Source organism: Chiloscyllium punctatum, chromosome 50 (assembly GCF_047496795.1).
Source record: "Chiloscyllium punctatum isolate Juve2018m chromosome 50, sChiPun1.3, whole genome shotgun sequence".
Taxonomy (NCBI): Eukaryota; Metazoa; Chordata; class Chondrichthyes; order Orectolobiformes; family Hemiscylliidae; genus Chiloscyllium; species Chiloscyllium punctatum.
This window is the reverse complement of record NC_092788.1, coordinates 28,086,572-28,100,018: the sequence shown is the minus strand read 5'-3', so window position 1 is coordinate 28,100,018 and position 13,447 is coordinate 28,086,572. Positions and strand designations below refer to the sequence as shown.

Below are 13,447 nucleotides of genomic sequence, written 5' to 3'. Positions count from 1 at the left end.
TGCCCGCTCCCTCAGCACTGACCCTCCGACAGTGCCCATTCCCTCAGCACTGACCCTCCGACAGTGCCCACTCCCTCAGCACTGACCATCCGACAGTGCCCACTCCCTCAGCACTGACCCTCTGACAGTGCCCACTCCCTCAGCACTGACCCTCCGACAGTGCCCACTCCCTCAGCACTGACCATCCGACAGTGCCCACTCCCTCAGCACTGACCCTCTGACAGTGCCCACTCCCTCAGCACTGACCCTCCGACAGTGCCCACTCCCTCAGCACTGACCATCCGACAGTGCCCACTCCCTCAGCACTGACCCTCTGACAGTGCAACACTCCCTCAGCACTGACCCTCCGACAGTGCAACACTCCCTCAGCACTGACCCTCTGACAGTGCAGCCCTCCCTCAGCACTGACCCTCCGACAGTGCCCACTCCCTCAGCACTGATCCTCCGACAGTGCCCACTCCCTCAGCACTGACCCTCTGACAGTGCCCACTCCCTCAGCACTGACCCTCTGACAGTGCCCACTCCCTCAGCACTGACCTTCCGACAGTGCCCACTCCCTCAGCACTGACCCTCTGACAGTGCCCACTCCCTCAGCACTGACCTTCCGACAGTGCCCAATCCCTCAGCACTGACCCTCTGACAGTGCCCATTCCCTCAGCACTGACCCCCCCAACAGTGCCCAATCCATCAGCACCAACCCTCTGACAGTGCCCGCTCCCTCAGCACTGACCCTCAGCCAATGCCTGCTCCCTCAGCACTGACCCTCCCACAGTGTAGTGATCCTGCAATGCTAACAGTCCCTCAGAGCCCGGTGCATCAATACTGACCCTCCAACAGTGCCCACTCCCTCAGCACTGACTCTCCTACAGTACTCACTCCCTTAGCACAGATCCTCCGACAGTGCCTGCTCCCTCACTGCTGACTCTCCAAAAAATGCACACTCCCTCAGCACTGATCCTCCGAAAATATCCACTCCCTCACGACTGATCCTCCAACAGTACCTGCTCGCTCAGCACTGACCCTCCAAAAGTGCCCACTCCCCCAGCACTGATCCTGCAACAGTGCCCATTCCCTCAATACTGACCCTCCGACAGTGCCCTGCTCCCTCAGCACTGACCCTCCGACAGAACCTGCTCCCTCAGCACTGACCCTCCAACATTGCAGCACTCCCTCAGTACCAAACCTCCAACAGTGCAGCACTCCCTTAGTGCTGACCCTCCAATAGTGCAATGTTCCATCAACACTGACCCTCTGCCAGTGCCTGTTCCATCAGTACAGATCTCGAACATTGCAGCCCTCCCTCTGCACTGACCCTCAGACAGTGTGGCACTCCTTCAACCCTGACCCACCAACAATACAGCACTTTCTCAGTACTAACTCTCAGACAGTGCCTGTTCCCTCTGTACTGACCCTTCAACGGTGCCCACTCTTTACACTGACCCTCCTACACTGTCCACTCCCTCAAAACTGACCCTCTGACAGTGCCCACTCACTCAGTACTTAACCTCCGACAGTGCGGCACCCTCTCAACACTGACCCTCCAACAGCACCCATTCCCTCACCATTGACCCTCTGACAGTGCAACACTCCTTCAGCACTGACCCTCCAACAGTGCAGCACTCCCTCAACACTGACCTCCAACACCACCCATTCCCTCAGCACTGTCCCTCCAACAGTGCAGCACTCCCTCAACACTGACCTCCAACACCACCTATTCCCTCAGCACTGTCCCTCCAACAGAACCCAATCCCTTAGCACTGACCCTCTGACGATGCGGCACTCCCTGAGCGCTGACCCTCCAACAGTGCCTGGTCCCTCAGCACTGACTCTTCAACAATGCGGCACTCCCTCAGCACATGACACTCCGACAATGCCGCACTCCCTCAGCACTGACCTCCAACACCACTCATTCCCTCAGCACTGTCCCTCCAACAGTGCAGCACTCCCTCAACACTGACCTCCAACACCACCTATTCCCTCAGCACTGTCCCTCCAACAGAACCCAATCCCTTAGCACTGACCCTCTGACGATGCGGCACTCCCTGAGCGCTGACCCTCCAACAGTGCCTGGTCCCTCAGCACTGACTCTCCGACAATGCAGCACTCCCTCAGCACTGACCCTCTGACGATGCGGCACTCCCTCAGCGCTGACCCTCTAACGATGCGGCACTCCCTCAGCGCTGACCCTCCAACAGTGCGGCACTCCCTCAGCGCTGACCCTCTGACGATGCGGCACTCCCTCAGCGCTGACCCTCCAACAGTGCCTGGTCCCTCAGCACTGACTCTCCAACAATGCGGCACTCCCTCAGCACTGACCCTCTGACAATGCCTGCTCCCTCAGCGCTGACTCTCCGACAGTGCCTGATGCCTCAGCACAGAGTCTCCAACAATGCAGCACTCCCTCAGCTCTGACCCTCTGACAGTGTCCACTCCCTCAGCACATGACTCTCTGACAATGTGGCACTCCCTCAGCTCTGACCCTCTGACAGTGCCCGCTCCCTCAGCACATGACTCTCTGACAATGCGGCACTCCCTCAGCACCGACCCTCCGACAGCGCCTGCTCCCTCAGCACCAACCCTCCGACAGCGCCCGCTCCCTCAGCACCGACCCTCCGACAGCACCCGCTCCCTCAGCACCGACCCTCTGACAGTGCCTGCTCCCTTAGCACTAATCCTAAGAGAGTGTGCGTTCAGTTCTCATACTATGCCTGTTAATGACTTCTGAAGCTGACCTGTGTGTGGGGCATTAACTGAATTCAGCCTCATCCTAAATTATACTCCTGGAGCAGCCCAAATTAAATGTCTAAATCTCTCCCTACTCTGCAGATAGTGCCTGTTTCAGTTGCCTTGTCCTCACAGGCTAATAGTGTACCCATTTTCCTCCAGTATTCCCAGGGGCTGCTGTAACGTAATCAGGCCTGAGCTGCTTAAACTTCGGTGGGTGGGAGGGAGAAGCTGGTGGAGAGTCAACACTCGAACGTGGATCTAATATAAAGATATGCTGTGAATGTTTCAGGGGCTGGCAGTGTTTACCTTGAGCAGAAAGATTGTGGGCGCAATGCAGCTCCTACCTCGTATGGTCGCTCGCTGTTACAGGAACAAATGGTCTTCACTCTTTCTCTGGATATCCACCCTGTGTGTACTCACTGCCACAGGGCACCCAGGTAATTGCTTCTGTCCATTTCCCGCTGGTCTTTGTCTCAGAGAGACTGTTACGTACTCAGCACCGCGGCGTCCACTTCAGTAATCAAACCACAAACACCCCCCACAGCTCCGGGCTGGCTGACACTCGGGCCCTCTGCACCACGTAGATTCGTCTATGAACACTCAGCCCTTATCTCCCCCTCCAGCCCCTACACCCCCTCCCTATCTCTGTCACCTCCTCCAGCCCCTACACCCCCTCCCTATCTCTGTCACCTCCTCCAGCCCCTACACCCCCTCCCTATCTCTGTCACCTCCTCCAGCCCCTACACCCCCTCCCTATCTCTGTCACCTCCTCCAGCCCCCTACACCCCCTCCTGATCTCTGTCCCCTCCTCCAGCCCCCTACACCCCCTCCCTATCTCTGTCCCCTCCTCCAGCCCCCTACACCCCCTCCCTATCTCTGTCACCTCCTCCAGCCCCTACACCCCCTCCCTATCTCTGTCCCCTCCTCCAGCCCCCTACACCCCCTCCTGATCTCTGTCCCCTCCTCCAGCCCCTAAATCCCCTCCCTATCTCTGTCACCTCCTCCAGCCCCTACACCCCCTCCCGATCTCTGTCACCTCCTCCAGCCCCTACACTCCCTCCCTATCCCTGTCACCTCCTCCAGCCCCTACACCCCCTCCTGATCTCTGTCCCCTCCTCCAGCCCCCTACACCCCCTCCCTATCTCTGTCCCCTCCTCCAGCCCCTACACCCCCTCCCTATCTCTGTCCCCTCCTCCAGCCCCTAAATCCCCTCCCTATCTCTGTCCCCTCCTCCAGCCCCTACACCCCCTCCCTATCTCTGTCACCTCCCCCAGCCCCTACACCCCCTCCCTATCTCTGTCACCTCCTCCAGCCCCTACATCCCTCTCTATCTCTGTCACCTTCTCCCGCCCCTATACCCCCTCCCTATCTCTGTCCTCTCCTCCAGCCCCTAAATCCCCTCCCTATCTCTGTCCCCTCCTCCAGCCCCTCCACCCACTCCCTATCTCTGTCACCTGGGGGGGGTGGGGGGTGAGGGGTGGGGAGACCTTGCCTATCCACCCTATCCATGTCCCTCATGGTTTTAAAACCCTCTGTAAGGTCACCGCTCAGAGACAGGCGATGGTTATTACAACTTTCAGAAGTTCCTCCATGGGTGGTGACTGGCACTCTGAAATGAGACTGCTTGGCTATCCAGGATATTGCTGAATGATTTAATATTCAGGGTGCTCACTCACCGCATTACGTGTACACTGTCCTTATCTGTCTCCCTCCCATTAGTGGAAATAGCCAGCTCTTGCATGGGGGTCACCTGTTTTCCATTCTCACATGCCTATGCAGACCTACTTAGGGTTCCACAGTGTGTGTCTGGATGTAACAAGCTACAAGAGGAAGTGGTGGAGGCTGGTACAATCACATTTAAAAGGCAGTATATGACTAGGAAGGGTTTAAGAGGGTATAAGCCAAATACTGGTCAGATTGGGTTGTCTGGTTGGCGCTAATGAGTTGGACCAAAGGGCCTGTTTCCGTGCTGTATGACTCTAGGACTCTATAACTGTACGCACTGACTGAGACCCCAGAATCGCTGGGCAGGGGATGGCAGTCCGTAGACCACCCCTCCTCCACCACCACCACGCCCCCCCCCCCCCTCCCCCCACCCCCAACTTCCTCAGACCCGGCACAGCCTCAAGCACGGAGAGAGTTTCTTGCTCCCATTCTCTTTCTCTCTCTAGTGGCTCCCCATTGAGAGGTGGGTCTTGAGTTTGGAAAGCTGGCCTGCTGAAGCACTTTTGACGTGCAGTCACCCTCCAGTGATCGCGGGGGTGGGGGCGGGGGGGAGGAGAGCATCCCAATTGTGGGTGAAGTCAGTGTTAGCAACGGGAGCGCGAGTAGGCCATTCAGCCCTTCCAGCCCCCTGCTGGGCCATCTGTGATGCTCTGTGGTACAGCCATAACTATTCCAGCCTCCCCCCTCACCCCATGGGCCAAGCGCTGGCAACTGGGGCCAGCCAGGCACTTTCTTAAAGCCTCGGCAGTCCGTGTGAATTTGCCACGCTTTGATATGGCTACTCCAGCCATGTCAGAAGGCAGTCAGGACTCAAGCTGACCCCCTACAGGTCCCCCCTCCGAGCCACTCAGCGTCCTGACTTGGAAATGTATCGCCACCCCTTCAGCGTCCCTGGGTCAAAATCCCGGAATTCCCTCCCGAACCACATTGTGGGTCTCCCCACCCCCAACCCACAGCAGGTGGACTGCAACGGTTCAAGAAGGCAGCTCAGCCCCCACCTTCTCACATGTCCCGGTCGGCAATTACCACATGCCACGCGCGAATGAAAAGAAGACCCATTGCCTTGTGGTTCTGGACTCACGTGTAAGCCCAGTTCGGGTAAGGAGGTAAAGGTTCACCAGATTAATGGGGCAGGATGTCCTTTGGTGAAAGGTTGGATGGACCGGGCTGGAGTTTAAATGCGCAAGACCCTGAGGGATCTTGGATGAGTGGTGCTGGAAGAGCACAGCAGTTCAGGCAGCATCCAAGTAGCTTCGAAATCGACGTTTCGGGCAAAAGCCCTTCATCAGGAACTTTTACCCGAAACGTCGATTTCGCTGCTCCTTGGATGCTGCCTGAACTGCTGTGCTCTTCCAGCACCACTCATCCAGAATCTGATTTCCAGCGTCTGCAGTCATTGTTTTTACCTGAGGGATCTTGACAGAGACAGGTTTTCTTTTGTGGGAGAATCTCAAACAAGGTATTTGGGTTTTTGGTGGCGGAGTGGAGGGGGACAGCCTTTAAAAACAAGGCCCGTTTAAGAGAGAGATGAGGATAATTTTCTCAGAGCATTTCCTGGACGAATCTGGAATGAACTGGAGTCCATCCACCAGTAAGAGAGACAGGGTCAAATCGTCCTCTCACAGAGCAGCACGAGTCTCTGGAGCTCTGTGCCTCAAATGGAGGGCAGAAGCTGAGTTCTGGAATATTTTTAAGGAGGAGCCGGATACATTCTTGGCGAACGAGGTGTGGGAGTGGTGACGGTGAAAGGTTATCGGAATGGTGGGGGGGGGTTTGATCAGACCAGCCATAATCACATCAAATGGGGAAGCAGGTTCAAGGGGGGCCGAGTGGCCACTTTCTGTCCCTAATTCATGTAAATGAAAGTAGTGCTCGAGATCAGTTTACGATCAGTGGTCCTGCACATACCCCCCAGTGATGTTATAGTTCCCTTGACATTGTTGTGGACATCCATCTTCAGGGATCTTGTCAACATTTCTTTCCCATTCACAGTGACTCCCTCCAGTGTTCATTCTAGGGGCAAATTAACAGCACTGGAGGGAATTACCAGAGTTTAGCACTGGCCCACATCAGTAGACATTAACACTGGGGACAAACAACTGGGTCAAAGGTGTATCTCGAAGTTCAGTCATGACACAGGTCCCAGGCAGCTGAAGGGTAGCGATGGAAATCGGAGATGTTCAAGGAGCAGCACAGAGACCCCAGTGGGTTGGAGGAGGTTACGAGATGGGGGTATATTCGGGGAAGGGAGAGGACAGCTAAGGGTTCAGCTACATTGAGTGACCAGGTTACTGAGCAAAGAGAAAGAACGTTCCATCTCTAACAGCCGGGTAGTCTTGGTTTTAATGCATTTATTGATGGGGTTCCGGTGTTGCTGATTAGCCCCAGCATTCCTTACCCATCCCTAATTGTCACTCTCTCGAGAAGGTGGGGGGGGGTGAGCTGCCTTCTTGAGCTGCTGCAGTCCCTGTGTGGTGCAGGGACACCCCCTACAGTGCCCCGTGAGGGAGGGGGATCCAGGATTCTCACTCCGACGATCCTGAAGAAATGGCTCATATCGTTCTAAACCCGGATGGAGTGGGGGTGGGGGGTTGCTGGGAGGGGGCTGTGGTCCCCCCCCCCCCGTGTCTGCTGCCCCTTGTCCTTCCGGGGGGGTGGGGTAAGAGCTGGTGGGTTTGGAAGGTGCTGTTGGAGGAGCTTCAGTGAGTCGTTGCAGTATGTCTTACACACACCACCGCCGGTGTGCATTGGGGACGGAGGGAGGGGACGATGAATGTTATTGCACCAGAAGTGCCTCTGGCCTCTTTTCTTTTACTTGAGTTTGGCCTTCTCCCTTTCTCCCTTCCAGGTTCGTTTCCACAACCTCTCCATCTGCTTCACCCTGAACCGCAGTCGCCTCGCTTGACCGGGTCCAGCCTGAGGACCCCCTCCAGCCCAGCTGCTGTCTCAACCTCAATGTAAGCACAAATTACAGTGCGGCTACGGTGCACGGAGAGGTCATTCGGCCCTGTGCTGGCTCTCCAACAAGCAGCCATCTTGGTGCTATCCTTCCTTTCCCCAAGCCTCAGTTGGGGACAGCACCTTCCTGACCCCTTGCCAGGTGGAAAGGTTTCACTTTGTGTCATCTTTCGCATCTCTTCAAACTCTTCAATTCCTTCAAACGTGCACCCAATCCTTTCTCCCTCCTCCCCTCCACCATCTACAACCAGTTCTCCCGACCGTTGAATACTTCCCTCAGATTCCCTCTTAGCCTTCCCCTAAGAGCACAGTCCCTGTTACTCAGCACTGAAGTCTCCCACCCCCTGAACTACCCTCTCTGACCTCTGCTGCACTCTCTCCTTTGCATTCACGTCTTTCCTATAATGTCATGCCTCCAACTGCGCACAGTCCTGCAGCTGAGGTCTAACCAGTAATTGTACAACATCCCCTCTCTGCTCTTGTACTTAATGCTGCTAAGGTTGAAGCCAAGGATACTGTGTATATTTGCCACTTCAGGGTTATGATAGTCACGATGATGAAGGGCCGTTGTCGATATATAAGGCATTAATGAGTGACAATAGTTGTATGACATCAGAGCTTCAGGCCCTAGGGCCCCCCAGGAAAGTGGCAGACTAAGACATCAGGGATATCTGTCCTGACTGCAGAAACCAGAGAGAGGTAAGGACTTTTGTGTTTGCTTGCTGAGAGGTCAAAGTGCGTCGAGTTAATTGTAGACAATCTGTTCCAGAAATGCAAGGGCCCAGTCGACTCTGAAGAGGCGTTTGGAAGGGACGCAGGAGGAGTTTGGAGGTCAGGGAGAAAACGTCCAAGGGGCACAGCTATGTGGCCGGGAAGCGAGACGAGGGATGGACTAGCCGGCCAGACGCCAGCTGGCGACAGAGGGAGGAAGAGAGAAGAGAGGAAGCAAAGGCCGACAGAGTCTCTGAGGAACCAGGACGGCGCGAGGGCAGGGGGCAGTCAGCAGAGGGCGGGTGCCGGGCAGAGCAGCAAGGAGCACCTGGAGAAGGTCGAGAACGTGGTGACGGTGGTGGTGAAGGTGGTGGAGAAGGTGGTGGGCGAGCTGGTGGAGAAACTGAACGCCGACGGGGTGGTGGGCAAGCTGGAGGAGATGCGCGAGGGACTGTGGAGGGCACGGGGCGATGACCCGAGCCAGGGCTCAGGCCAGAGGAGGGCCCAGGGAGCAGGAGGGGGGACGGGCGAAGCAGAGAAGGACCCTGAGTGCGCCCAGGCTCCCTTCACCCTGAACCAGCAGAAGGCGTTCCGCCAAGTCTTTGACATCCTGACAGCGAGGGCGGGCGGCCAGATCAACCTCCGAGGTTTCCAGTCACTGCTCAGAGACGAGGGCTTCGTCGTCAGCGAGGCCAAGAGTCAGAAGGCCTTCCGTTGCCTGGACAACGACCGTGACAGGCAGCTCGGCTTTGACGACCTCTGCCAGGCTCTGACCGACAGCGACCTCTTCCTGCGGTTCGTGTCGGAGCTGCCCGACAGCTGCCCGACCTGCGAGGTCCAGAAGGGCTACGTGGACGACGGCGTCTTCTTTGAGATCCTGCTCAAGCTGCTCGCCCGCCAGGTCATTTCCGAGGATTCGGCCGCCACCATCACCCGCCACTTCTACCTGAAGATGCGCAGGGCCGGCCTCAAGGCCAAGGGCGGCAAAGCAAAGGCCGCCAACTCCTTCCTGGGGATGCCCCTGCGAAGCATCCAGGCCCTGATCGAGTCCTCGGGGCCGGATGAGGTAGCCCACCATGGTCACTCCCTACCTGGCAATCTGGTGGTGGCCTTCTTTGAGGTCTTCCAGATGTTAACTGGGGACCACGGCAGCTCCATCAGCAGCGAGGACCTGCAGGATGTCATGGACCAGATGCAGATCCCCCTGAGGAACCCCCTGATCCCGGACGAGCTGAAGTTCGGCGCAGTCAACGGTGGCCGCGAGGTGGACTTTGAGGCCTTCCTGTCTATCATGTCTCAGCAGGCCACCTTCGCCGCGTTCCTGGAGCCTCAGTGCCTGGACTGCAGACCCCCCAGCTCCCCCGAGCTGCTCCCCTTCCGGGCCCTGCTGAAGCTGGTGGCCCCAGGCGAGCCTGCGCTCAAGGCCCGCAGCAAGGCCATCCTCGCCAGCTACTTCCGTGAGAGGCTCCGGGCCTTGCCTCACCCCCTCCCCGTCCCGGCGCCCACCACCCCGCCCCCAACACCCCCCCGCCTCCTCCCAGACTCCAGCAGGGACCCGGAACCAGAGCAGGCGGCGCCAGATTCCGGGGAAGGGCCGGGACCTGCCGCAGCGCTGAGGAGGGGTCCCTCTTGCCAGGGGACAGGCCGGAGCAGCGGCCAGAGGCAGGGCAAGGCCTCGTCAGTCAACAGGAACGGCAGGGGTAAACGTCTGCGCTACCGGCTGTTCAAGCCCACTGCCAGGGACCCCTACCTCCAGCAGGTCTTCCAGGAGTACCTTGGCACCAGCTGCAGGCAGCACAAGGCCCTGCGATACCCGACACTCAGGCACAGGACTACAGACAAAAGCACGGACGACACTCAGCAGACAGCTCGGAGTTGAAGCCCGAACCTGATCCCTTCACACATCCCACACTCCCCAACCCCACCACCACCTTTCTCTTCCCACTCTCCCCCGCAACTTGTTTAGCCGATTTACCCGAGATATTTTTCACTACATCGCAAATAAAACTCCTGATGCACAATGCGAAGGTTCACGGTTATTTTAGCACACGTACGAGGGGCAGACTTTTTACACACAGAGTGGTTCGCGTGTGGAATGAATGTCCTGAGGAAGTGGTGGACGCGGGTACAGTGACAACATTTAAACGACATTTCGATAAATTGGAAAGGTTCAGAGGGAGATGGGCCAGGAGCAGGCAGGTGGGGCTAGATTAGTTTGGGATTATGGTTGGACCGAAGGGTCTGTTTCCATGCTGTATCATTCTGTCACAAGGATCGGGGCTGGGTCCACTGCTTTTTGTCATTTACATAAATGATTTGGATGTGAGCATAAGAGGTACAGTTAGTAAGTTTGCAAATGACACCAAAATTGGAGGCGTAGTGGACAGCGAAGAGGGTTACCTCAGATTACAACAGGATCTGGACCAGATGGGCCAATGGGCTGAGAAGTAGCAGATGGAGTTTAATTCAGATAAATGTGAGGTGCTGTATTTTGGGAAAGCAAATCTTAGCAGGACTTATACACTTAATGGTAAGGTCCTGGGGAGTGTTGCTGAACAAAGAGACCTTGGAGTGCAGGTTCATAGCTCCTTGAATGTGGAATCACCGGTAGATAGGATAGTGAAGGCAGCGTTTGGTATGCTTTCCTTTATTGGTCAGAGTATTGAGTACAGGAGTTGGGAGGTCATGTTGCGGCTGTACAGGACATTGGTTAGGCCACTGTTGGAATACTGCGTGCAATTCTGGCCTCCTTCCTATCGGAAAGATGTTGTGAAACTTGAAAGGGTTCAGAAAAGATTTACAAGAATGTTAAAAGGGTTGGTGGATTTGAGCTACAGGGAGAGGCTGAACAGGCTGGAGCTGTTTTCCCTGGAGCGTCGGAGGCTGAGGGGTGACCTTATAGAGGTTTATAAAATCATGAGGGACATGGATAGGATAAATAGACAGTCTGTTCCCTGGGGTAGGGGAGTCGAGGTCTAGAGGACATTGGTTTAGGGTAAGGGGGGAAAGATATAAAAGAGGAGCAACTTTTTCACACAGAGGGTGGTACGTGTATGGAATGAGCTGCCAGAGGAAGTGGTGGAGGCTGGTACAATTACAACATTTAAGAGGCATCTGGATGGGTATATGAATAGGAAGGGTTTGGAGGGACATGGGCCGGGTGCTGGCAGTTGGGACTAGCTTGGGTTGGGATATCTGGTTGGCATGGACGGGTTGGACCAAAGTGCTGGACATCTCCAAGACTCTATGACTCTGTATGTATGACGCCAAGATTGATTGGTTTCTGGGCATGAAGGTAATCTAGGGATGCTGGAGGAGTGGAGTCAAGGCAGTTAATCTGATGAGGAAAGGTTGGCCAGGGCAGTCAGAAACAAGAACAGCATTCTATGCCCACTTACTTAACCTAGTAATATCCATCAGTGAGCTGTTTGTATACCTCTCACAACCTGCCTTATGTCTTTGTGGAGGGTCTTATATTATGCTAGAGTTGAAAAGAGTTGGTTGAAACATCTAACAGAGTGAGGTGTTCCAGACAAGGTGGTATGGAGAGGGTACCTCCTATTGTGCCGCGTTCACCCCATTCCCAGTGAGAATGTGTCCCCCATTCACCCCACTGTGTTCAGTGCTCTGAGTGTGGGTCTGACCGAGGGATACGGAGACGGGGAACTGTGCACGGTGCTCCGAGTGTGGGTCTGACCGAGGGATACGGAGACGGGGAACTGTGCACGGTGCTCCGAGTGTGGGTCTGACCGAGGGATACGGAGACGGGGAACTGTGCACGGTGCTCCGAGTGTGGGTCTGACCGAGGGATACGGAGACGGGGAACTGTGCACGGTGCTCCGAGTGTGGGTCTGACCGAGGGATACGGAGACGGGGAACTGTGCACCGTGCTCCGAGTGTGGGTCTGACCGAGGGATACGGAGATGGGGAACTGTACACGATGCTCCGAGTGTGGGTCTGACCGAGGGATATGGAGATGGGGACCTGTGCGCGGTGCTCCGAGTGTGGGTCTGACCGAGGGATACGGAGATGGGGAACTGTGCACGGTGCTCCGAGAGTGGGTCTGACCGAGGGATATGGAGATGGGGAACTGTGCACGGTGCTCCGAGTGTGGGTCTGACCGAGGGATACGGAGATGGGGAACTGTGCACGGTGCTCCGAGTGTGGGTCTGACCGAGGGATAGGGAGATGGGGAACTGTGCACGGTGCTCCGAGTGTGGGTCTGACCGAGGGATACGGAGACGGGGAACTGTGCACGGTGCTCCGAGTGTGGGTCTGACCGAGGGATACGGAGACGGGGAACTGTGCACGGTGCTCCGAGTGTGGGTCTGACCGAGGGATACGGAGACGGGGAACTGTGCACGGTGCTCCGAGTGTGGGTCTGACCGAGGGATACGGAGACGGGGAACTGTGCACCGTGCTCCGAGTGTGGGTCTGACCGAGGGATACGGAGATGGGGAACTGTGCACGGTGCTCCGAGTGTGGGTCTGACCGAGGGATACGGAGATGGGGAACTGTGCACGGTGCTCCGAGTGTGGGTCTGACCGAGGGATACGGAGATGGGGAACTGTGCACGGTGCTCCGAGTGTGGCCATTCACTCTGTAAGCCCAGTGATGACTGCTGCGCGAACTACAAACCCATGTTTCCTACTATTGACCAAGCGCGTACCCTCCACCCCAGACTCGTGCTTACTGATTTACACCCAATATTCAACTTCTCACCCTTGCGCTGAAGTCCCTTCAGGGCCTCTTCCCAAGCTACCGCCCCCCCCCCCACGCCATTATCTCTGAATTTCCCTGTGACATACAAACGCAGAAAATAGGAGGAGGAGGCCACTCCCCCCCAACCATTCAATATGGTCATGGTTGACCATCTCACTCTTCCCCGCTCTCTCCCCCACACCCTTTGATCCCATTAGCCCCGAAGAACTATATCCAACTCCCTCTTGAGAACGTTCAATGTTTCTCCAGTCGGGAATCCCACAGGCTCTCCACTAAGTGGGTGAAGACATTTCTCCTCATCTCTGCCTGAAATGGCCGGTGCTTTTCCTCAAACAGGGACACCCCTAGTCGTGGACTCCCCGGGTGGCAAGACCATCCTTCCCCTGTTTACCATCCCTGCGTTCCTTCGATTCTGACCTCTTGCACCTCCTCTCTTCTCTCATGAGATGCGGGCGTCATTGGCAAGACATTGTCGCCCATCCCTAGTTGGGTTACTCACTCACACTCTTTCAGCGGGCTGGGTAGGACTACAATATCTTTTATTGTCACATGTACGCCAGTGCAGAAGTACAGTGAAACGTCTTTACAATGGCTGACGATAATC

General features: G+C 56.3%; 1 protein-coding gene across 3 annotated transcripts in view; it reads left to right on the top strand.

Annotated features, from left to right (window-relative positions):
* LOC140470099 (uncharacterized) overlaps positions 1-10,142 on the top strand; it is a 92,152-nt gene extending 82,010 nt beyond the window's left edge. Inside the window, exons 2-4 of one of the 3 annotated variants that reach the window (XM_072566536.1) lie at positions 3,017-3,164; positions 7,301-7,409; positions 8,180-10,142. In XM_072566536.1, coding sequence (XP_072422637.1) covers positions 8,273-10,000 — 1,728 coding nt within the window. In that variant the 5' untranslated portion in view covers positions 3,017-3,164; positions 7,301-7,409; positions 8,180-8,272 and the 3' untranslated portion in view covers positions 10,001-10,142. Of the gene's footprint in view, positions 1-3,016; positions 3,165-5,455; positions 5,551-7,300; positions 7,410-8,179 lie in introns of those variants that run through there. The other 2 variants (XM_072566537.1, XM_072566538.1) reach the window with 2 other exon arrangements.
* Positions 10,143-13,447: the final 3,305 nt, after the last annotated feature.